We start from the raw sequence: 26,143 nt of genomic DNA on the forward strand, positions 1-26,143 counted from the left end.
GCATGTGTAATGATTTCTGTCACATTTCGCCACTGACTGTAATATTGAATACTGACACCGAACACTGACACAAATATTTTATAAATGCCAAGTTGAAACATTTGGAATGATGCCTCTCTTCCACTTGCTTAGGCCTTCTTTAGTAAACTTTTGAGTCATGCAAAAACTATGACAATGAGAAAGTATTAGCACAAAAAAATCCATTCATTCTGACCTTTCATCCACATTTTTACCACAAAGAAGACATCATTATGATGATGTATGCCCACTGGGATGGGATATAAACAAGAATCACCTTAGACATCATACCTGTTGCATTGCTGATTCCATGGAGCACGTGGTTATCAACCTTTCCGACAACGATGGCATCAACAATAATGTTAGAGTGCATCAATTTGGTTGTGACATCATGTGGTTTTGTCTTTGACCTATGAATACAATGATTAATAAATACAATCCCAAATGGAACACTATCCTTTATGTTTTTGCATTGCATGTAAAACAACAAAATATATCAAATATAGATATCCCATGCACAAACAGATTGTAATCACTGTTTTGCACACTGATAAAGTCTCAAGATAAATAACAATGTTTTACCCCACATCATTCCCATCTGTGAGACATATGATGCGAAGTCTGCAGTCTGGAAATTGCTTTCCAACTTTTTCCAGTTCGGAAATGCCATGATTCAAGGCATCATACAGCACAGTGCGTCCATTTGCCTTAAGATTGTGTATGTGGTCCTGTAAGTGCCAAAATTGTTCACATACAATTAGATAAAAAAATGAATAAGAAAGACGCACACTCTGTATACTCCCAAACATCTAATGGGGATAACCAACGTTCTTTGTTTTACATGTAATATGATGTCACGTTAGCTGATATAACATACCAGATTAGATTTTACCTCACTTGAAAAAGGGTAAAGAATGATTCCATGAATCCCACCAAATCACATTTGAGGGGAGTACGAGTATATGATCTCAGCACACCAAGGTCTGTATTTTATGGCATTGCTTTACTATTTTGCATTCAGAAAATATACTTAATGAGAAAAATATATTTACTTTAAAGGTCTCCAGAGTCTCTGTAAATGTGTGGAGATTTTTAACTGATGAGTCAAACTTCACCAAGCCAATGACATGATGAAAATCGTAAGCCATGCTTCTAGTTGTGAAGTTATCAAACAGCTGTTTGACTGCATCCAACCGTGTCATTTTGTCATCTGAATCATAGCATGTCTCGTTCATGGAGGAGCTTGAATCCACTAGTACCTAAAGATAGTTGGATGGAGAAAACAGTAAAGGAGGAGCTAACTTAACTGTTATAATGTATAATGTTGTTACACCAACATACTTATCATTCTAAGGTGAATACCTTGGGCTGTTCCTTGGTCTTTGCCAACATCTCATCATTTCAGCCATAGTAGTGGCTCATACTTGCAGTGTCAAAACTGACCTTAGATACAGAAATATAAATAGATACAGTGCATTCGGAAAGTATTTAGATCCTTTGATTTTGTTATGTTACAGCATTATTCTAAAATTGATTAAATTGGGTTTTTTCCTGATTAATCTAAACACAATACCCCATAATGACAAATCAAAAACAAGTTTTTAGAAATGTTTGCAAATATCACATTTACATAAGAATTCAGACCCTTTACTCAGTAGTTTGTTGAAGCACCTTTGGCAGCGATTACAGCCTCGAGTCTTCTTAGGTATGACGCTACAAGCTTGGTACACCTGTATTTGGGGAGTTTCGCCCATTCTTCTCTGCAGATCCTCTCAAGCTCTGTCAGGTTGGATGGGGAGCGTCGCTGCACAGCTATTCTTAGATCTCTCCGGAGATATTGATCGGGTTCAAGTCCGGGCTCTGGCTGGGCCACTCAAGGACATTCAGAGACTTGTCCCGAAGCCACGCCTGCATTGTCTTGGCTGTGTGCTTAGGGTCGTTGTCCTGTTGGAAGGTGAACCTTCGCCCTAGTCTGAGGTCCTGAGCGCTCTGGAGCAGGTTTTCATCAAGGATCTCTCTGTACTTTGCTCTGTTCATCTTTCCCTCGATCCTGACTAGTCTCCCAGTACCTGCCGCAGAAAAACATCTCCACAGCATGATGCTTGGTTTCATCAGACCAGAGAATCTTGTTTCTCATGGTCTGAGAGTCCTTTAGGTACCTTTTGGCAAACTCCAAGTGGGCTGTCATGTGCCTTTTACTGAGGAGTGGCTTCCGTCTGGCCACTCTACCAAAAAGGCTTGATTGGTGGAGTGCTGCAGAGATGGTTGTCCTTCTGGAAGGTTCTCCCATCTCCACAGGGGAATTCTGGAGCTCTGTCAGAGTGACCATCAGGTTCTTGGTCACCTCCCTGACCAAGGCTCTTCTCCCCCGATTGCTCAGTTTGGCCGGGTGGCCAGCTCTAGGAAGAGTCTTGGTGGTTCCAAACTTCTTCCATTTAAGAATGATGGAGGCCACTGTGTTCTTGGGGACCTTCAATGCTGCAGACATTTTTGGCTACCGTTCCCCAGATCTGTGCCTCAACACAATCCTATCTCGGAGCTCTATGGACAATTCCTTCGACTTAATGGCTTGATTTTTGCTCTGACATGCACTGCCAACTGTGGGACCTTATATAGACAGGTGTGTGCCTTTCCAAATCATGTCCAATCAATTGAATTGACCACAGGTGGACTCCAATCAAGTTGTAGAAAAATCTCAAGGATGATCAATGGAAACAGGAAGCGCCTGAGCTCAATTTTGAGTATCATAGCAAAGGGTCTGAATGCTTATTTATATAAGGTATTTCTGTTTTTTGTGTTTAAAAAATTTGCTAAAATTTCGAAGAACCTGTTTTCGCTTTGTCATTATGTGGTATTGTGTGTAGATTGATGAGGGGGAAAATTATTTTATCCATTTTAGAATAAGACTGTAACATAACAAAATGTGGAAGGGGGGGTCTGAATACTTTCCAAATGTACTGCATATTCAAATATAATCTATCATAAATTACCAATATTGCCTCTTTAGGAGTCCTGGTGGTCATGAAGGTCTGGTCACTTCTGGTGTCTCTCATTCTACAGAGAAATGAAAAACATACAATAAGCCATGAAGGGGTATGATGGAGATTATAGTTACGTCCATTAATTGAACTCATTATCAATATGATCCATGTTCATAAACTGCCCACCTGTAATTGTGAAGCTTCATATCGTTTCAAACAGAATGTTTGACTCGTTTTCATATTATAAGTACTTACTCATGTGCCAATTCGTCCACATTCAACGTTTTGAGTTTCCCAGCTAAGCAATCAAAAACAACGAAATCCTGAGGAGATGCTTTGGCTTTTTCGATGTAAACACCCAGGTTATCTGTAAAACCACTAACAATTAATTATCCTGCTAACCACTCAAAGGACAACAATAGGCCAGCATTTAAAATAGCAAAACACCAAACGCAATGATTCCCATAAAAACATTTGTTAGCACTTTAGTTTACAGTGCTGAAATAATAGGGCAATGACTGGGAAGTAAGAGGAAACAACAGGGAAATAAGATGGCAACAACAAGGTAACAATGTGGTAATAACCCATTCATAGTTAGTATTTAGCTGCTAAGTACAGATATAAAGTGTGATGCATTTTCCTGGTTGTTATGTAGAAATAATGATTGGTTACTTAAAAACTATAAATAATAGAGGCTAATAAGTACAAGTTACAGTGAGGGAAAAAAGTATTTGATCCCCTGCTGATTTTGTATGTTTGCCCACTGACAAAGACATTATCAGTCTATCATTTTAATGGTAGGTTTATTTGAACAGTGAGAGACAGAATAACAACAAAAAAATCCAGAAAAACGCATGTCAAAATTTTTATAAATTGATTAGCATTTTAATGAGGGAAATAAGTATTTGACCCCTCTGCAAAACATGACTTAGTACTTGGTGGCAAAACCCTTGTTGGCAATCACAGAGGTCAGACGTTTCTTATAGTTGGCCACCAGGTTTGCACACATCTCAGGAGGGATTTTGTTCCACTCCTCTTTGCAGATCTTCTCCAAGTCATTAAGGTTTCAAGGCTGACGTTTAGTAACTCGAACCTTCAGCTCCCTCCACAGATTTTCTATGGGATTAAGGTCTGGAGACTGGCTAGGCCACTCCAGGACCTTAATGTGCTTCTTCTTGAGCCACTACTTTGTTGCCTTGGCCGTGTGTTTTGGGTCATTGTCATGCTGGAATACCCATCCACGACCCATTTTCAATTCCCTGGCTGAGGGAAGGAGGTTCTCACCCAAGATTTGACGGTACATGGCCCCGTCCATCATCCCTTTGAGTTGTCCTGTCCCCTTAGCAGAAAAACACCCCCAAAGCATAATGTTTCCACCTCCATGTTTGACGGTGGGGATGGTGTTCTTGGGGTCATAGGCAGCATTCCTCCTCCTCCAAACATGGCGAGTTGAGTTGATGCCAAAGAGCTCGATTTTGGACTCATCTGACCAAACTTCAGACGGGCATGTATATGAGCTTTCTTGAGCAGGGGGACCCTGCGGGCGCTGCAGGATTTCAGTCCTTCACGGCGTAGTGTGTTACCAATTGTTTTCTTGGTGACTATGGTCCCAGCTGCCTTGAGATCATTGACAAGATCCTCCCGTGTAGTTCTGGGCTGGTTCCTCACTGTTCTCATGATCATTGCAACTCCACGAGGTGAGATCTTGCATGGAGCCCCAGGCCGAGGGAGATTGACAGTTATTTTGTGTTTCTTCCATTTGCGAATAATCGCACCAACTGTTGTCACCTTCTCACCAAGGTGCTTGGCGATGATCTTGTAGCCCATTCCAGCCTTGAATAGGTCTACAATCTTGTCCCTTACATCCTTGGAGAGCTCTTTGGTCTTGGCCATGGTGGAGAGTTTGGAATCTGATTGATTGCTTCTGTGGACAGGTGTCTTTTATACACGTAACAAGCTGAGATTAGCAGCACTCCCTTTAAGAGTGTGCTCCTAATCTCAGCTCGTTACCTGTATAAAAGACACCTGGGAGCCAGAAATCTTTCTGATTGAGATGGGGTCAAATACTTATTTCCCTCATTAAAATGAAAATCAATTTATAACATTTTTGACATGCGTTTTTCTGGATTTTTTTGTTGTTATTCTGTCTCTCACTGTTTAAATAAACCTACCATTAAAATTATAGACGGATAATTTCTTTGTCAGTGGGCAAACGTACAAAATCAGCATGGGATCAAATACTTTTTTCCCTCACTGTATGTAATAAATATTTATGGCCATTTCACCTCTTCTCAGCAGCACCGTACTTATTAAGAATGTACTTGGAACTTTCGTAGAAAGACTGGTTATTGAACAGAATCGTTTGAGGAACTACATCATACTTACAATGTATGTGGGCCAACCTCAGAATGTACCTTTTGGGTCTTTGCTTGTTGTGCATAGTTATCCAGTCCTTACCGTGTTGTTATTGACTATACTTAACTCATTATTATGTAAATTACGAGCCTACTCCCTGGGCGCCGATGACGTGGACGTCGATTAAGGCAACCCCCCGCACCTCTCTGATTCAGAGGGGTTGGGTTAAATGCAGAAGACACATTTCAATTGAATGCATGCAGTTGTGCAACTGACTAGGTATCCCCCTTTCCTTTCCCTTATTTCAGCACTATAAACTAAAATGCTACAAAAAGTTTATATTCCCATAAAATAAATAAAATACACGCTTCAATAACCAGCATGTCATAAACTGACTCATGCAGTATGTGAAAGTGCTAGCTGTAAATGCAGTGTATCATATTTTGCTGTCTGATGAACCAAAGACGTCGATGATTCTGCTGCAATGTGAATGAATTGTGCACATTAATTTGCATAGGCCTAAGCAACAATGAGCGAACACCACGTTATAGGACTTTCCATGAACATAATAATCTCAAACATGAATGATACATCGTACCAAGACATTAACTAGTAGGCACAAAGCCCAGTAGCCTACCTTCTTTCAAAAGAACGAGACGTGGCCCATCCACTCCTATACTCTTCAACTGCAGTGGTGGAGTGACTGTCAGGTGAGGGTATGCTTTCACTTCTTCAGTCATCTTGGCAAATGTCTCATCTAGTTTGATCTGAAAGCTTTAATTTGATTAAACAATAAAACATGAATTACCAATTACACTATCAATGCAGATACAGTATTCAATGATACAATGAACGAATCTTACTTTTGACCAGTCACAAGTCCATATGAAACCCAAACAGGGAATGTTTTGATGGATGGAGGCAGACTGAGTAAAATCTTTTCAACATCGGTAGCTCTCCACATTGAAGTTTCTCTCAAGATCTCAGCAGAGCAGTTTGGGATTCTTTCTCCATCTTAGCAATGGTAAAACACATAATGCAAACACATCATGCAATTACAACATTTGATCATGAAACTACTGTATACGTCAAAGTTGAATTCACATATCAAAAGTGATACTTTTTTCTGTTTACAAAAAGCAAGATATTATTACCTGCTATTAGTTCTGGGTTTGACTAATAATTAAAATACACGCTCTATAGAAAGGCCTGTAATTCTTAATACTGAAGGAACATGCCAAAGTTTTAGCAAACACGTTTCTACGTTTAACATTATGGCTGCAGTGAGCCAATCATGTCACAGCAATTGATTCAAAACCAATGCTTAAACTCTACAGCCAATTGATCTTGCGTTATGGAATTTGGTACATGATATGATGGCATTTGACACTTTTGATGTACTGTAGAATCAAGTAGTGCAGAGCAGTTTCCCATTAGTAGGGTACTATTGTAGCCTGAGTACCAGTCTGTTTAGCTATCCTTTCACTCCTTGCCGGGCGGAAATGGAGGAAAACTAGACTCCCTGCGGACCTGGCATCTTTTCACTCCCTCCTCTCTACATTTTCTTCATCTGTTTCTGCCGCTAAGGCCACTTTCTACCACTCTAAATTCCAAGCATCTGCCTCTAACCCTAGGAAGGTCTTTGCCACCTTCTCCTCCCTGCTGAATCCTCCTCCTCTCTGTGGATGACTTTGTCAACCATTTTGAAAAGAAGGTTGACGACATCCGATCCTCGTTTGTTAAGTCAAATGACACTGCTGGTCCTGCTCACACTGCCCTACCCTATGCTTTGACTTCTTTTCCCCTCTCTCTCCAGATAAAATCTTGCGACTTGTGACGGCCGGCCGCCCAACAACCTGCCCGCTTGACCTTATCCCCTCCTCTCTTCTCCAGACCATCTCCGGTGACCTTCTCCCTTACCTCACCTCGCTGATCAACTCATCCTTGACCGCTGGCTGTGTCCCTTCCGTCTTCAAGAGAGCGAGAGTTGCACCCCTTCTCAAAAAACCAACACTCGATCCCTCTGATGTCAACAACTACAGACCAGTATCCCTTCGTTCTTTTCTCTCCAAAACTCTTGAGCGTGCCGTCTTTAGCCAACTCTCTTGCTATCTCTCTCAGAATGACCTTCTTGATCCAAACCAGTCAGGTTTCAAGACTGGTCATTCAACTGAGACTGCTCTTCTCTGTGTCACGGAGGCTCTCCGCACTGCTAAAGCTAACTCTCTCTCCCATGCTCTTGTCCTTCTAGACCTGTCTGCTGCCTTTGATACTGTGAACCATCAGATCCTCCTCTCCACCCTCTCCGAGCTGGGCATCTCCGGCGCGGCTCACTCTTGGATTGCGTCCTACCTGACCGGTCGCTCCTACCAAGTGGCGTGGCGAGAAGCTGTCTCCGCACCACATGCTCTCACCACTGGTGTCCCCCAGGGCTCAGTTCTAGGCCCTCTCCTATTCTCGCTATACACCAAGTCACTTGGCTCTGTCATATCCTCACATGGCCTCTCCTATCATTGCTACGCAGACGACACACAACTAATCTTCTCCTTTCCCCCTTCTGATAACCAGGTGGCGAATCGCATCTCTGCATGTCTGGCAGACATATCAGTGAGGATGACGGATCACCACCTCAAGCTGAACCTTGGCAAGACGGAGCTGCTCTTCCTCCCGGGGAAGGACTGCCCGTTCCATGATCTCGCCATCACGGTTGACAACTCTGTTGTGTCCTCCTCCCAGAGTGCGAAGAGCCTTGGCGTGACCCTGGACAACAACCCTGTCGTTCTCCGCTAACATCAAGGCGGTGACCCGATCCTGTAGGTTCATGCTCTACAACATTCGGAGAGTACGACCCTGCCTTACACAGGAAGCGGCACAGGTCCTAATGCAGGCACTTGTCATCTCCCGTCTGGATTACTGCAACTCGCTGTTGGCTGGGCTCCCTGCCTGTGCCATTAAACCCCTACAACTCATCCAGAATGCCGCAGCCCGTCTGGTGTTCAACCTTCCCAAGTTCTCTCACGTCACCCCGCTCCTCCGCACACTCCACTGGCTTCCAGTTGAAGCTCGCATCTGCTACAAGACCATGGTGCTTGCCTACGGAGCTGTGAGGGGAACGGCACCTCCGTACCTTCAGGCTCTGATCAGTCCCTACACCCAAACGAGGGCATTGCGTTCATCCACCTCTGGCCTGCTGGCTCCCCTACCTCTGCGGAAGCACAGTTCCCACTCAGCTCAGTCAAAACTGTTCGCTGCTCTGGCACCCCAATGGTGGAACAAGCTCCCTCACGACGCCAGGACAGCGGAGTCACTCACCACCTTCCGGAGACATTTGAAACCCCACCTCTTTAAGGAATACCTGGGATAGGATAAAGTACTGGTTGTGGCATGTAAGCACAAAACAGGTTTTGGATTTCAGGCCAGTACTATTGGTCATTGTGCCACATGTAGATGTTACTGAAATTATATTGTGCCCACAGAGCTGTGCATATTATAAATACCCACAACTACTGATGTTTTACCTTTAATTGTCTGTATGACATACTCTCTTTCAAAGACATCTGGTAATCCAGGTACATGAACTGGGTCGCAAAAGCGTACTCCTTGTTGAGAGGTCAAATTTATCGGTGCAAAGACCTCATGTTGTGAACTCTCTTTCTAGGGTAGACAGAGAGATAGAAAACAGATACATATTAGGGTAATTTGTTTGAGTAATGTTTAATTCTGACCTGTGAAGTCATGTACCTGGTCTGAATTATATGTTAAATGCCAAACAAATAGAGGTGCAGTATCTCAGTTCCCCATTAAAAACATTTTATAACGTGTAATACAATAAGATCCATAATGTGTTATCAATGGTATCTCAAAAAACAATGGGTATACCTCTGCTTTAGACATCAGGTAGGCCCAGCAAACTGGTGCATTCTCAAAAACGTCAGGGTCTTCAATGATCTTGTCACCTCTTTTTTTATTGAGGCTTGGCAACAGCTCTCTGAAGAGAGTGTACAATCCTTCAACAATGGCAATCTAAAACAAATACATGTTATGAATCTATTTGTGGACTTACATGATATCGTATGTGTACAGTACATTTGTGTGACAAAATATGCATCACCTTCTGGGTCCTACTTCCACTTTCATTTCTGCCCAACAGCTGATGCAAACTTTGCGCCAGGGGATTACATCCACTGAGCTTTCGAATGTATGCATTCACTTTCTTGAATCCCTCTCCAGAATGTTTAACACTCTGTAAGGATATTAGGGAAGATCATTTAATGCATGATGGGTTGGCTGGATGGGGCAAGGTACTGTACATTGAAAATCCAATAACACAAGCAAAGGAACACTGTAGCACTCTTTACCTGAACATGGTAATACAAACATCTGAAGTGTTAATAAATGATTACCACGTCATGGTCAAAATGACTGTAACAAGACGATGTAAATATCTGAATATCTCACAATGGTATATAGTGAAGAAAAGAAAGCACTGAGTCCTTTCTGGGTTTGTTGCACTGAGGGTACAACATCATTCAAGTAGAATTCCATGTTGTCTGGCTTTTCATCGGGGAAGGAGGACAAAGAGAAGTGAACAGTTGTCTCCTCATTGATTCCACAATCTTGCAAAGTTTCACCGTGTTCACCTCTGCAAAAAGGTCAATATTAGAAAAAAGTTGTATTGAAACTATAGATGGTCAAATTATAAGATGCGCTGTGGTTTATTAATTGACATCATTTTTTCTGTTATTAAATGTATTCATTAATGATTAAATCATAATTATATATGCACGACATTACTTATAAAGGAGGACATGTGCTGGGATTCCACTTTCATTAGAGAGCTTTTGTCTCAAGACTCTAATTGTGTCACTTTCCAAGTCCACCTTGACCTCATAGTCTCCCTGTTGATGAAAAGTACAGTATATTCAATAATTGACAGACATTATTTACAGAGACACCTTAGTTGCTACCAGAGGGCTATACCACGTAGCGGGATAGAGGAGTTAGCGAGCTAACTTTGGTGAACTCTTAAACTCTGGATAACCATTGACACAAAGCAGGCTCACCTTTTGGCTAGGTACATTTCTATGGCAACAAATATTTCAGCTCTAACCTGCTCCGTGGCAAGCTAACTCCACTTTATCCTTTATAGGACAGCCTTTCTTTCATTTTGATTTCTACCAACAACAAAAAAAAGGTGGCATTGGCTCGACAATGGGTTTCTGTTTGAGCATTGTATGAAGTTATGGGCGTTCGACTCGCTGGGCTATCCACATCAATCAATCAATCAAATGTATTTATAAAGCCCTTTTTACATCAGCAGATGTCACAAAGTGCTATACAGAAACCCAGCCTAAAACCCCAAACAGCAAGCAATGCACACGCAACATGCACATGCAGTTCCAAGCCTGGTTTGTGTTAGCAGCAGGTGTTAGATCAATATCCACCTTTGTGATATCCATGAAGCATAAATTGGAATGTGAAGCTAACTGAAGCTAGCTAGCTTTAGAACATCCAGAATAGATCTAGCCAGTGCTGTAGTATACCCCTCTGGTATTACACCCTTTCATAATACATACAGGTTTTGAAAAGTAAGGAGTTATAATCACAGTTTTAGATACAGCTAAACAGCTATAAATAACTACATAAAATGAGTCCTGCCACTTTGAGCTTTGTATTTTTCAATAATGTGATGAATTCACCTTGAGCATAATGTGGCATCGAACATTCTCCTCTCCTGAGATGTCAGTCATCTCTCGTTGTGGCATTTGGGGAGCTTGTTTCAAGTTCTCCTTGGGTGTAAATATGGCGTAAAGCTCACTTCCATTTTCAATGTGCCTGTCTTTCAAAGACCCTAAAATGGTTGTAATATAAGATGCTTGTCAACACAAGAGATCTTCCATGTCATTTTACCTCAAATTATATTATATATACACTACCTTTCAAAAGTTTGGGGTCGCTTGGGGGCGGCAGGTAGCTTAGTGGTTAAGAGCGTTGTGCCAGTAACCAAAAGGTCACTGGTTCTAATCCCTGAGCAGACTAGGTGAAAAATCTGCCGATGTGCCCTTGAGCAAGGCACTTAACACTAATTGCTCTGGATAAGAGCGTGTGCTAAATAGTAATGCTTAAAAAATCAGCCGTTTCCAGCTACAATAGCCATTGACAATGTCTACACTGTATTTCTGATCATTTTAATGGACAAAGAAATTGCTTTTCTGAGGTCTTGGCTGATTCCTCCTGAGTGGCGCAGTGGTCTAAGGCACTGCATCGCAGTGCTAACTGTGCCACTAGAGATCCTGGTTCGAATCCAGGCTCTGTCGCAGCCGGCCGCGACCGGGAGACTCATGGGCGGCGCACAAGTCGTCCAGGGTAGGGGAGGGAATGGCCGGCAGGGATGTAGCTCAGTTGATAGAGCATGGCGTTTGCAACGCCAGGGTTGTGGGTTCAATTCCCACGTGGGGCCAGTATAAAAAAATTAATAAAATGTATTCACTAACTGTAAGTCGCTCTGGATAAGAGCGTCTGCTAAATGACTAAAATTTAATTTATTTTGATTTTCCCATGATGTCAAGCAAAGAGGCACTGAGTTTGAAGGTAGGCCTTGAAATACATCCACAGGTACACCTCCAATTGACTCAAATTATGTCAATTAGCCTATCAGAAGCTTCTAAAGCCATGACATCATTTTCTGGAATTTTCCAAGCTGTTTAAAGGCACAGTCAACTTAGTGTATGTAAACTTCTGACCCACTGGAATTGTGATACAGTGAATTATAAGTGAAATAATCTGTCTGTAAACAATTGTTGGAAAAATTACTTGTGTCATGCACAAAGTAGATGTCCTAACCGACTTGCCAAAACTATAGTTTGTTAACAAGAAATTTGTGGAGTGGTTGAAAAACGAGTTTTAATGACTCCAACCTAAGTGTATGTAAACTTCCGACTTCAACTGTATATAGACTATATAGCAGGGTTTCCGTTAGGAAATTTGGCGCTGGACAAGTGACTGGGAAGATATAAATTTATCGGACATTTGAGAAATGTACCCTCATTCATTTGCTTTGGGTGTGTAACCAATTAGGGCGTCCACCCCACACAGCCAGCACCATCAATAAACGAAGGATATTAGCCAAATGAGCCACATTTACCTACCCTTAAAAACAGCCTATAACAAATTACAAAAACTCTATTCCTTATGTTTCAATATGTTGCATATACAAAACTTTATAGCCTATTGTTTTATTGGTTTTTACTTTCCTAAAATAATAATTGTCCAGCTCATGGTTCAGCTGTCAGAGAGTTTAGCTGAAACGCATCAGGGCATTGCATGCATAGGCCTTTAGGCTTAGGCGTCCACTGTATGATATTAATATTAACACAATATAAAGGAAGCTAAGGCATAGCCCCATTTTACTTATATTATGTAAATGACATAGAATTGCATGAAATACGCTCATAAATGGCAAAACAAAATCCAACCCCTGCTAAAAACGTGTCTGCTCAACAGTGGAATCTAAATAGCCCCATAACATCAGAGATCCACCACCATATTTTACAGTAGGTATGGGGTTATTTTCTGCTCATGCATTCTCATATCAACGCCAAACCCACCACTGGTGTGTGTGGCGAAAGAGCTATATTTTCATGTCATCTGACCAAGGCACAGGTTCCAATCCAAGTGCTAGTGCTGTTTAGCAAACTCCAGGTGTTTACATTTGTTGGATGACATGAAAATAGAGCTATTTTGCCACACACACCAGTGGTGGGTTTGGGATCGAAATGAGAATGCATGAGCAGAAAAAAAATACATACCTGCTGTAAAATATGGTGGTGGATCTTTGATGTTATGGGGCTATTTAGCTTCCACTGGTCCTGGGGCCCTTGTTAAGGTCAACGGCATCATGAACTTTACCCAGCTGCCCTACTCAACAGTAACTGGCACTACTGTAAGACCTACTTCTAACACAGTCACTCCTACTACTACTAGTACTAAGGTCCCGTGTGGCTCAGTTGGTAGAGCATGGTACTTGCAACGGCAGGGTTATAATAATATAATAATATGCCATTTAGCAGACGCTTTTATCCAAAGCGACTTACAGTCATGCGTGCATACATTTTTGTGTATGGGTGGTCCCGGGGATCGAACCCACTACCTTGGCGTTACAAGCGCCGTGCTCTACCAGCTGAGCTACAGAGGACCACCGTGGGTTTGAAAAATGTAGGTACTACTTCTGGGTTACAGTCACTGAAGGCTACGATCCCATTGCAGATGGAATTAGCTGTTATCTAAATCCGTTAAAACACAATTTCACTTTTTTTTTTTTGGGGGGGTGGTCATTTTAGCAGAGGCTCTTATCCAGAGTGAATTCATTTTTCTTTTCATACTGGCCCCCCATGGGAATCGAACCCACAACCCTGGCGTTGCATGCGCCATGCTCTACCAACTGAGCTACAGGAGGTCTTACTGAGATGTATGTTTTTTTTGTCCCTGTTCAAATAAACGTAATTAACATTTATAACACAGTCACTATTATACTAGCCTCACATTTTCAACACTAGCCTCTAACAATTTAAACTTCTAAACTACTTAAACTAACATAAAATACTTATGGACAGCTGAAGCAAGTCACAACATTTTTTTTTCTTTATGAAAGAATACCCTATTTAGTCATGAATGTGAATGTGTTTTCATGATGGGGTATTTAAAAAAGCATACTATATCTGGCATACTTACATGTGTTGAAGAAAGGATCATCAGTTAAAGGCATTCCCTCAATGGTGTAGAGGCACACGGCTTTGGAATTCCCAATGGCCTCTTGGTGACAAATCCTTAGCATCAGATCTTCAACTGTGTTTTGGGCAGGATCCATGTCTGCATTCAAAATATAGTCAAACATGAGGCATGCCACAAAGAGGGGCATAATGACTATTAGTGATTTTATGGTTTTGATATGAGTTTTAGAATCCCTTTGAATAAAATGCTCTCCTCTTTCCTATAAGACCTACTGCTATGTCTCACCTCTGATGTCTTTTGGCTCAGGACAGTGGGGGTATGTGTACCGCAGATGGAAAGACTCCATTGATTTCTGTACAGGCATCGCTTGTTGTGGCGCTCTGAGTCGTTGGATGAAATCTTTCATTTTTTCAAAGCGATTCTTTTCTACTTGACTGAAATCTGTTATAACAAAAATTACTTGGCAATAAGGTTATGAAACCGACACAAAATAGCAAAAACATAAATACTGTAACCACAGTCCCTTTTGGACCAGCCATGCAGTTTGCTAATAATCCCATTGTATGCTGATGTGTGCCCCACAATGGCAAATAAGTTCAACCAAACAAGTGCAAAATGAATGGGGCCCAATAGTACAAGAACAATTTTTTACATGTTATGACTAAATGAAACATTGTCACAATGTCAAACCTAGATCTTATTATTCGGATTGAGGCCATAAAAACTAGGACTTTAAAGAGAAATATCCATTGACCCCCTATTCATCTTGTACTTTGTGATGCACCCTTTACTGCCAGTCTTTAGTATATTATATATTAATATCTTATTAATTTATTATTATATAATTCATTCATTCTGTTGCAGCGATACATTCACAATGAAACCAAAACTGTGATTAATCTGATTTTCACCAGTAGGTTAGTCAGCTTGATAGCAACTAGCAATTGTAGGCCAACTACATCAGACATGCAATAAAAACAGGTTGAGACTGATTGTGTGTTAGCATTTTTGTCTATAACGACATGGGTTGGTATAAGAATAAATCACTCTTGGCTATGATGTTAAATGGAACCTGATTCAAGGCTCGTCTAGCTAAGAACTACACAGTGTCAATATGGTGTCATTGAGTCAGTTACATGTCTGTGACCTTACTCATTTTGTCTAAATCTTCACCATTTACGCCATCAATGAAATCTCTCTCATCTTGGACACCCAAAGTGAGGAATTGATTGTAGTAGGACTCCAGTCTGTGCTGCGCGAGAACGTTGAATATCTTATCCATCTAGAACAAAATACACGTAAAACATTATTATTAATGGTGGGCACCAACATCGATAATTCGATTTGATATCAATATGAGTAAAGCATATCTTAATATCAGTTTATCCTTGCTCTTAACCTACACTATTATGTAAAAAAGCCTACATGACTGTTTTTGTAAACACAAAACCCTCTCACAGGCTCTCAACTTTATAGCATACTTAAAGAATCCTTAATTGGTGAAACTGCCACGTCCGTTTGGGATATTACAACAAAAAAGTTACTGCAAACAACGAACACTGTTTTTTCCCCCTTAGACATCATGGCACGTGCGATAGAACAGCAGAATATGTACTGCACATTTTGTTTGCCACGCTGCAGGACGCTCCTCTCATCCGTTTCATCAACAACACAAAAACGATAACAAAGGCGCTGGGGAGAACAGTGGCGCTGTTTCCCCAAATGTGGATTTGATCTTTAACTGCTTGCTGATGGGTAGGTTAGGTTAGGCCTGTGGTGTAGCTGTTCTTAGTAATAAGAGGGATAGTTTATTTACATTCTGTCCTGTACTCTTACATTGTATATCCTGTATCTTCTTACATAAGGGCAGGGCCAGCTCTAACCTTTTGGGGGCCCTATGCGAGATTTGGTTGGGGGGGCCCCCTTCTTGATGGCGGAGAGGAAAATGTACGTTTTAAAGCGGCAGTCAGCAGTAGAAACAATAACAAAGTGGGCTCCCCGCCCCTGGTTCAGTTAAAAGCTGAGGGATGTGGCTGGAGAAATTTATTCATAGAAAGAGCTATGGATACAAGGACTAACCATCCATGATATCAAAATTATAGTTTTAACCATGTTTTGAGGATACAAACATTGCAGAAAACAAGCTAATATGTTGGGTTCTGATAGGGTACCACAGTTGAACTAAGCTCATGAGGAATGTATAAGTTATATTCTTCAAGAATAAATGGGGTACATATAATAAATATATAAGTCCAAAAATGGATGTAGCAACTGCTGATTGCCCCTTTAAAGTTAGTTTCCTGCAATTCTCCACATTTTTGCCATGGGGTGTATACAGTGGGGGAAAAAAGTATTTAGTCAGCCACCAATTGTGCAAGTTCTCCCACTTAAAAAGATGAGAGGCCTGTAATTTTGATCATAGGTACACGTCAACTATGACAGACAAATTGAGAAAAAAATTCAAGAAAATCACATTGTAGGATTTTTTATGAATTTATTTGCAAACTATGGTGGAAAATAAGTATTTGGTCACCTACAAACAAGCAATATTTCTGGCTCTCACAGACCTGTAACTTCTTCTTTAAGAGGCTCCTCTGTCCTCCACTCGTTACCTGTATTAATGGCACCTGTTTGAACTTGTTATCAGTATAAAAGACACCTGTCCACAACCTCAAACAGTCACACTCCAAACTCCACTATGGCCAAGACCAAAGAGCTGTCAAAGGACACCAGAAACAAAATTGTAGACCTGCACCAGGCTGGGAAGACTGAATATGCAATAGGTAAGCAGCTTGGTTTGAAGAAATCAACTGTGGGAGCAATTATTCGGAAATGGAAGACATACAAGACCACTGATAATCTCCCTCGATCTGGGGCTCCACGCAAGATCTCACCCCGTGGGGGTCAAAATGATCACAAGAACGGTGAGCAAAAATCCCAGAACCACACAGGGGGACCTAGTGAATGACCTGCAGAGAGCTGGGACCAAAGTAACAAAGCCTACCATCAGTAACACACTACGCCGCCAGGGACTCAAATCCTGCAGTGCCAGACGTGTCCCCCTGCTTAAGCCAGTACATGTCCAGGCCCGTCTGAAGTTTGCTAGAGTGCATTTGGATGATCCAGAAGATGATTGGGAGAATGTCATATGGTCAGATGAAACCAAAATAGAACTTTTTGGTAAAAACTCAACTCGTCGTGTTTGGAGGACAAAGAATGCTGAGTTGCATCCAAAGAACACCATACCTACTGTGAATCATGGGGGTGGAAACATAATGCTTTGGGGCTGTTTTTCTGCAAAGGGACCAGGACGACTGATCCATGTAAAGGAAAGAATGAATGGGGCCATGTATCGTGAGATTTTGAGTGAAAACCTCCTTCCATCAGCAAGGGCATTGAAGATGAAACGTGGCTGGGTCTTTCAGCATGACAATGATCCCAAACACACTGCCCGGGCAACGAAGGAGTGGCTTCGTAAGAAGCATTTCAAGGTCCTGGAGTGGCCTAGCCAGTCTCCAGATCTCAACCCCATAGAAAATCTTTGGAGGGAGTTGAAAGTCCATGTTGCCTAGCGACAGCCCCAAAACATCACTGCTCTAGAGGAGATCTGCATGGAGGAATGGACCAAAATACCAGCAACAGTGTGTGAAAACCTTGTGAAGACTTACAGAAAACGTTTGACCTGTGTCATTGCCAACAAAGGGTATATAACAAAGTATTGAGAAACTTTTGTTATTGACCAAATACTTATTTTCCACCATAATTTGCAAATATATTCATTAAAAATCCTACAATGTGATTTTCTGGAGAAAAAAAATCTCATTTTGTCTGTCATAGTTGACCTGTACCTATGATGAAAATTATGATGAAAATTACAGGCCTCTCTCATCTTTTTAAGTGGAAGAACTTGCACAATTGGTGGCTGACTAAATACTTTTTTTCCCCACTGTATATATTTTTGCAGTTTTAAAACAAGTTTTCTGCTGTTCTACACATTTTGGCATGGGGCAGAGAGCAAATGTTGAAATGTTATAACACTTTTCATGCAATTCTACTCATTTTGCCATTGGGCAGAGATACATATTTTCAGTTTCAATTGGGGGGAAGGACAGAAAGATATTGTTTATTATCTTTCTGATCCGGAAAAAAAAACCATTAAGTGTATGAAAAAATAAAAATAAACATGTTAAAAAAAAAAAATATTGTTATTTATCTTTTATTGTAAGTACAAAAGTGTCCTCTGTAGTGGTCATTAGGAAGTAAATATGAAAACATTTACATTACAGTCGATGGGTACTGTAGGTAAAACACATCGTTTCGGCATCCGGGTGTCCACTACAGAGGACATTTCTTGGTAACCTCTTATTTAGCTTTTATTTAATGTGAAATCATTTTTACACAATGATAATTAATAATTACACACACTTCTTTTCAAATTTCCATAAAATGTGTTTTGATGGCAGCCATTTTTCTAAGAACCAGGAAGATTAAGTTGTCAAGGTCACACCCCACACACATGTGATATCATTGAAAAGCCCAGAATGTCCTCTCAAACAGACAACAGGACATAATCCAGTGGCTTGTATGGCCTCAGAGATATCGACCAAGAACTGATGTCCACTAGACAGGACAAAAATGAATTGCTGGGTCTCAGGTAGGGCTGCGGCGGTCATAAAATTTTGTCAGCCGGTTATGGTCATGCAAAAGAATGCCGGTCTCACGGTAATTGACTGTTAATTAACATAAACAAGTTTAGCATCTCCAGGCCTCCACGCATACAAGCTGCATACGAGCCACTGATGCCGCCTTTGGAACATCTACATTTAAAAAAGTATAATAAATCAATTTAATATGCACCATCACAATAAATACATTATTTATTTTAGTCAGGTCTAAAGAAACATTATGATATGAAGAAAATGTATTTCAGAAGAACAGAATATTAGTTGGCCTGCTGTTTGTTATCTGGCTATGCTCCATGCCATAGGCTGTAGGCTTGTTCATTTAGCTGACAAGATGTGCTTATAAGTCCCGTGCCATTATTTTATATGATATGATTTTATAGTAAGAAGAATATAATAGAATTTTGCTAAATAAAATAGTAAGGGTATTTTTCCCATTCCGGAGCGAGTGCACATATGAAGTGGCTAAGTTGAGCATAAAAGAGATAATTTGAAACAGGTCCTACAGTTGAATTCGGAAGTTTACATACACTTAGTTTGGAGTCATTAAAACTCGTTTTTCAACCACTCCACAAATTTCTTTTCAACAAACTATAGTTTTGGCAAGTCGGTTAGGACATCTACTTTGTGCATGACACAAGTAATTTTTCCAACAATTGTTTACAGACAGATTATTTCACTAATAATTCACTGTATCACAATTCCAGTGGGTCAGAAGTTTACATACACTAAGTTGACTGTGCCTTTAAACAGCTTGGAAAATTCCAGAAAATGATGTCATGGCTTTAGAAGCTTCTGATAGGCTAATTGACATCATTTGAGTCAATTGGAGGTGTACCTGTGGATGTATTTCAAGGCCTAAATTCAAACTCAGTGCCTCTTTGCTTGACATCATGGGAAATCAGCCAAGACCTCAGAAAAATAATTGTAGACCTCCACAAGTCTGGTTCATCCTTGGGAGCAATTTCCAAACGCCTGAAGGTACCACGTTCATCTGTACAAACAATAGTACGCAAGTATAAACACCATGGGACCACGCAGCCGTCATACCGCTCAGGAAGGAGACGCGTTCTGTCTCCTAGAGATGAACGTACTTTGGTGCGAAAAGTACAAATCAATCCCAGAACAACAGCAAAGGACCTTGTGAAGATGCTGGAGGAAACAGGTACAAAGGTATCTATATCCACAGTAAAACAAGTCCTATATCGACATAACCTGAAAGGCTGCTCAACAAGGAAGAAGCCACTGCTCCAAAACCTCCATAAAAAGCCAGACTACGGTTTGCAACTGCACATGGGGACAAAGATCTTACTTTTTGGAGAAATGTCCTCTGGTCTGATGAAACAAAAATAGAACTGTTTGGCCATAATGACCATCGTTATGTTTGGAGGAAAAAGGGGGTGCCTTGCAAGCCGAAGAACACCATCCCAACCGTGAAGCACGGTGCAGCAACATGCTGTGTGGGTGCTTTGCTGCAGGAGGGACTGGTGCACTTCACAAAATAGATGGCATCATGAGGAAGCCATCATAAAGCCCTGACCTCAATCCTATAGAAAATGTGTGGGCAGAACTGAAAAAGTGTGTGCGAGCAAGGAGGCCTACAAACCTGACTCAGTTACACCAGCTCTGTCAGGAGGAATGTGCCAAAATTCACCCAACTTATTGTGGGAAGCTTGTGGAAGGTTACCCGAAACGTTTGACCCAAGTTAAACGATTTAAAGGCAATGCTACCAAATACTAATTGAGTGTATGTAAACTTCTGACCCACTGGGAATGTGATGAAATAAATAAAAGCTTAAATAAATCTCTCTCTACTATTATTCTGACATTTCACATTCTTAAAATAAAGTGGTGATCCTATCTGACCTAAGACAGGGAATTTTTACTAGGATTAAACTGAGTTTAAATGTATTTGGCTAAGGTGTATGTAAACTCCCGACATCAACTGTATATGCTACACTCTAAAAAATGCTGGGTCAATAATGACCCAATTTGGGTCATTTCTGTAACCCAGCGCTGGGTCACTATAGTACATACCCAGCTCTGGGTTATTTTGACCCAGCACTGTGGGGTTAAGTGAATGACCCAAAAATGTGGTTATTTTGACCCAGCAGTGGGTTATTTCTTACTTTATTGCTGGGTTATTTTTTTCTACCTTCTCTCTATTACAGAATCTGTTAATTTTCTATAGGTAAAAATATTTCTAACAATAACAATCAATGTTACAATGTTACTACACAGTCTATTATTATTTTTTTAATGACATATAGCCAATCATGACAAATTGTAGATAAAATACAAAATGTTTATTGTCAGATATTAATTTCAGCTACAAAATGAATTCATGCAAAAGATAAACAACAAATATGGAACACACAAATAAACAAAAACTTTAGAAGCACAATCCATAATTTTTAAATCACAGCAGCCCTACCAATTAAAGCTGAGCAATAAGGGTGAAGAAAAGTAAACACTTTACCCTCTACTCCCCCAAACCCTACCAGGTATCCATTTTCAATATGAATTAATGTAAAACAACAACAACGAAACATAATGTTTTCTGCTCCAGAGCCTGCCCATTCATGATGGTGAATGCCAGGGAGTAGAGGTGATTGTCCCAGAGAGTCAGAACGAAGGGTTCGGTATATTCAGCCATAATGGTTCCAGCCTGTGGATTAGAGAAGTACTGTTACTTCAATGACATTTTACTCAAGAAGAATTAAAATGACTGAATTTGAAAAATAAAATAAAAAGTACAAGTACTTGGTAAAGCTACTCAATTACAGTAATAAGAGTATTTGTAATTAGTTACTTCCCACCTCTGGTTTACACTTTCAATATTCCACATGTATACTTACGCTACATTATGACTTTCGGGTCTCATCAATGCTTGGGCGGGCAGACATCTTTCCAAATCGTTACACTGGTGATAGGAAAAACACTCTCAGGACCATGTAGTCTTTAGTATCTTGGCAGTGGGGGACAAAGACATAACGTTAACACAGATTAAGTGAAAAGTCCAAATGGATAGCCTAAACTTGGATGAACAATTGAGCCACTCCTTTCATTTCAATATAATGTTAAAGTAACTGTCTACATCCAGACTGAGACTAGCTAGCCAGCTAGCTAGCTAACTCAGAAACAATTAGGCTAAAAAAACATACAGTAACTGAACCACCATAAAAGCATGAGTTTTAAGCTTGACAACTAGCTACAGCCATGTTAAATTAACTCAGAGACAGGGAATAGGCCTAGCTAGTTTAGTAAAATATATAGCTGGCTAGCTGGTCTATCTAGCCAAACTGGGTGAGAAACCTAGTTTGAGCTAGCTAGCTAGCTAAACCAAGTTATCTAGCTAGCTACCTAATGTGAAACAATGCACGACACAGTAACGTTATCTAGCTAGCTTTTTACTCACCGTTTTTAGTCAGCCACAACACCTTGCCCATTTGTCCGTCTAAAAGTAATTCCACACAGGGACGGCTGCACTGTCTGGTAGACTTTCTACACAGCTGCAACAATCCTCATTCACGAGTTTGCCGGATCACTTTGATCTTCTGGATTAGGTGGGAGAATTAACCCACCCACTGGGTCATATCTCAATAACCAAACATAAATAACCCAACCTTGCTCTTTTTAAAGAAAAAGTGACCCAATGCCTGCAACCCAGCAGTTGGGTCATCCAAACAACCCAGCATTTTTTAGAGTGTAGATTTTGAGTTATTTGGCAACTAATTGTGAATGATACAAACCTTAGAATGTCTTAGAAATCAAAACATATATGGGCTGCATGACGCAACTATAGGCTATTGATGATTTGGGAAAGTAGCAAAAAAAACTTGTGCTGTGTTCCTTGCCTCAGGCTGCACAGCTGTTCTCTCATCAAGAGATCATATTTTCACCCACCAGACTATTCTCAGTTTAATCTTGTCTTTACTAATATGTTAAATTAGTTTTGATTTAGAATGGCCCATTATCAAATGGGCAGGTACAGGGACAGGGGAAAAATAAATGTCATCCACATGCACTCAAATAGCGAATGGAGGCCGCACGCTGGTCCGTTTTTCAATGATGTCGGGTACGCTACTTCGATTTGATAGTGGAGCTGTGTTTAATATGAGCAGCCGAGACATAAATATAAGAACACTTATTTCACTCCACGCATCAACCACTGTTTGAGGAGCATGCTCTCGCTGCACGACAGGTGATATTCCGCCCAAACTCTGTATGCTATGGGTTCTCCAATCCTGTTCCTGCAGCTACCGATTGCTTAATTTGGGAAACCAAGTGAAATCTGTTCAGGAGCAACGAAACATATTTCACTAAACTGTTGACAGCACATATGAGAAAGGAATAAAGGAGAGAGAGGAGATGGAAATGCATGGTGGTGAGATATTCTGTATAGCTAAAGGTAATGTGTCACTCAATTAATTGTGAAAATATAAAAAATGCCCTATTACTAGGCTATTCAAAATCAAATACAAATTCACTATAATTGTAGGCTAACTGTAAGCTGCCCTTGCACAATCAATGAACCAACAGCATCGCCTAGGGCTATACGTTCTCTCCCAGACTCTTGGATAGAAAATTTGGAGCGTAGCATAAGGTAACCAGCCCATCCAGCATGCATAATAATACAGTCCACACTCAAAGGCGATTATGTACCAAAGACATCTTAAATCAGTTTTGTTGTATGTTTTTCTGCCATGGGTAATATGCAGTAGGCTATGTATTGTATAACACCACAATCATAATTTTTTTTGGGGGCTCATAAGCCTATGCATATGCATAAGCTCTAATATGCATATGTGGTTTGGAATTAATCATCGCCTTAGAAAGCACTGTCCATTTCGTTGTTAGGCTTTGAAACAACATCCACAAGACTATATTTTACACTCAGTTTCAACCTGCTGTTGAACTTCTTTCTTCAAATTGATCATCACAGTGAGGTGAGTTTTAAAAGCATGATACTGTTTTGATGATGTGATTTTTAATGTGATTTTCAATTGCATTTGCATTGATGTCAGAGTGGTTAGAGGGACAACAGAGCCCTGAGTACCAGGCCATTAGGACCAGATGGTGGTTAGCAAGTTGGATATGATAATACTAAATATTTTTTCAAATAAAATAACATCAAGAATCTAATCAAATGTTATTTGTCACATGCTTTGTAAACAACAGGTGTAGACTATAATAATATTAATATGCCATTTAGCAGACGCTTTTATCCAAAGCGACTTACAGTCATGCGTGCATACATTTTTTTTGTGTACGTGTGGTCCCGGGGATCGAACCCACTACCTTGGCGTTACAAGCGCCGTGCTCTACCAGCTGAGCTACAGAGGCTTACTTATGGACCCTTACCAACAATGCAAAGAGAAGATGAGATATAAATAAAATAAACATTTTGCCATGACTTATGCAATGTTAATGATATCTGAGTGAGAGTGACTAACAAAATCAATGGGGGCTCCCTGGAGGTCAGGGCCCCTAGACTAACTTACCAATCAAAAAATTGTTAGCTAACATGGCTAATTGAGTGACTGTCAGTAACCAGGTTTTCATTATGTGAGTAAAGTACATGCCGGATAAAAAAATGTCACAACAGGCCTGATAGAAATAACACATTTGTCTGTAAACTTTCCAAATGTCGACAAAATACACTAGACAAGGTGGGATCTTTTTATGTGAGAAATTGTGGTGGAAACGCTTTTATGAGCAAATATTGATATAATAACCATTATATCAAAGTAAACTTGGAGTCACGTGATGACATGTTGTGTGGTCCTCCCACTAAGACTCAGGAAAATATGCAGTTTACTAGGCTACAGATGAAATAAGTTATGATGAACTTCACAGGGTGGTGAAAGTACAATGTGATGAGCTTGAGCTCCTTTCCAATAAATATCGAGGGTCTTATTCTGGTGACATTATGATCGATGCTTGGCTGCCGTTTGACAAATACAAATTATATCGCTCTTATCCATAATAATCTCATAATGTAGCTAGCCTAATGTATCCTACTGTAGCACTGAATCTGCAAGCTGTTGGCTAGAGCGCAGGTGCCAATACCGGAGTGGGCACATTCACTACATAGCGCAACATTTATTGTGACAAAATCATCAGTAGAGTTGAAAATGTGATGGAAACCCATTTAACTTGTATTTTTTATTCGGTACATGGGAATTGATCTGCAAAAGTAATATTTATGTGCACTACGTCATCATGCACAGCCTTTTATCTGCAACAAGTCAATTGGATGGAAACACATCTCTTGTGGGAAAATGTGCATATTGTTTTTATGCATATTTTAGAATGTTCGCATGAAAATCTGTTGCCAATTGGATGGAAACCTAGCTAGTGACTGACAAAACAAGAGAATAACTGCTGATGCACAAACAAATTTCTAATATACACCATTCTACTAATCTAACTCTCAACAGTAAATTGAGTCCCTGACTGAGTGGCCGGGTCCCTAAGCTACCTATGTGAATTAATGAGGCGGAACACACCTCAATTCAAACTGTTGTTAGAAAATAAAACTTGTTCGAAAATAAACTTACATTGAAAAGTTGAAACATAACCTATAGATATTTAGCAGGCAGCGCGGGATAACTGTCCTGTTCATAACAATCACATTTTGGAACAGTGAGTGCATTCTGACATCATGTGCATGAAAAAACTCACGCTGGGGCGTCCATTAGAGATATTTGGAACAAACGCGTGAAAAGGTTAAATGTTTCAGCTGTTGCCTATGTCTGGAATTCAAGAATTCAGTTGAAAGATTCTATTTTTTAAGTTATTGTTGAGTTATTTTGAATAATAAACAGTTATAAAATTTAAAAAATATCGTTGCAGGTTGCCCGTGCGTCTGCTCTAATGTTACGTTTCTGTCTCTATTTTTCTTTCAAATGTGATACAGGTGATATTCAGGTATATTTCATACTTCATGTAAAAAAGAAAAAGTTACCTTGGTGGATGGATGTTGCTCCACTGGCAGTGCTGAGTTGCTCTGACTTTTCAGATTCTGTTTACACCCTTACATCTGTTGCACATTTCTTTGAAAGGGTGCATCTAGATGGAAATGAAACCAATGTTCCTGGGTGGTATTCAATAGACCCTAAGCGAAAGCAAACGGGCCAAAACCGTGAGGGACTAACTGAATTTGTCCAATAAGAATCACTTGTTTTCATTTTCAGTTGCAAACTGTTTTGCTACGGTATGCACTAATGAATATGACCCAGGATATTTTGTAACATGAAAGTGAAAGTGAAAATGTTTTGTGCGGTTATGAAGCCGCGACAATGAAATTAGCTACTTCTATGTGAATTAATGAGGAAGCAGAACACACCTCAATTCAAACTGTTCTTAGAAAAT

At 40.4% G+C, this 26,143-nt stretch overlaps 1 protein-coding gene across 2 annotated transcripts in view; it reads right to left on the reverse strand.

The window, feature by feature from the left end:
* LOC123481255 overlaps positions 1–25,873 on the reverse strand; it is a 42,495-nt gene extending 16,622 nt beyond the window's left edge. Inside the window, exons 1-17 of one of the 2 annotated variants that reach the window (XM_045209683.1) lie at positions 25,737–25,873; positions 15,258–15,366; positions 14,370–14,525; positions 14,085–14,222; positions 11,054–11,205; positions 10,149–10,252; positions 9,813–9,996; positions 9,466–9,597; positions 9,234–9,377; positions 8,873–9,008; positions 6,218–6,368; positions 5,992–6,128; positions 3,255–3,366; positions 3,009–3,072; positions 1,071–1,277; positions 601–746; positions 310–428 (exon numbers count right to left, since the gene is read on the reverse strand). In XM_045209683.1, the coding sequence (XP_045065618.1) occupies positions 310–428; positions 601–746; positions 1,071–1,277; positions 3,009–3,072; positions 3,255–3,366; positions 5,992–6,128; positions 6,218–6,368; positions 8,873–9,008; positions 9,234–9,377; positions 9,466–9,597; positions 9,813–9,996; positions 10,149–10,252; positions 11,054–11,205; positions 14,085–14,222; positions 14,370–14,525; positions 15,258–15,366 (2,191 nt within the window). In that variant the 5' untranslated portion in view covers positions 25,737–25,873. Of the gene's footprint in view, positions 1–309; positions 429–600; positions 747–1,070; positions 1,278–3,008; positions 3,073–3,254; positions 3,367–5,991; positions 6,129–6,217; positions 6,369–8,872; positions 9,009–9,233; positions 9,378–9,465; positions 9,598–9,812; positions 9,997–10,148; positions 10,253–11,053; positions 11,206–14,084; positions 14,223–14,369; positions 14,526–15,236; positions 15,367–25,736 lie in introns of both variants that reach the window. The other variant, XM_045209682.1, reaches the window with a different exon arrangement.
* Positions 25,874–26,143: the final 270 nt, after the last annotated feature.

The sequence above is a fragment of the Coregonus clupeaformis genome, chromosome 30, assembly GCF_020615455.1.
Source record: "Coregonus clupeaformis isolate EN_2021a chromosome 30, ASM2061545v1, whole genome shotgun sequence".
In the NCBI taxonomy this organism is placed as follows: domain Eukaryota; kingdom Metazoa; phylum Chordata; class Actinopteri; order Salmoniformes; family Salmonidae; genus Coregonus; species Coregonus clupeaformis.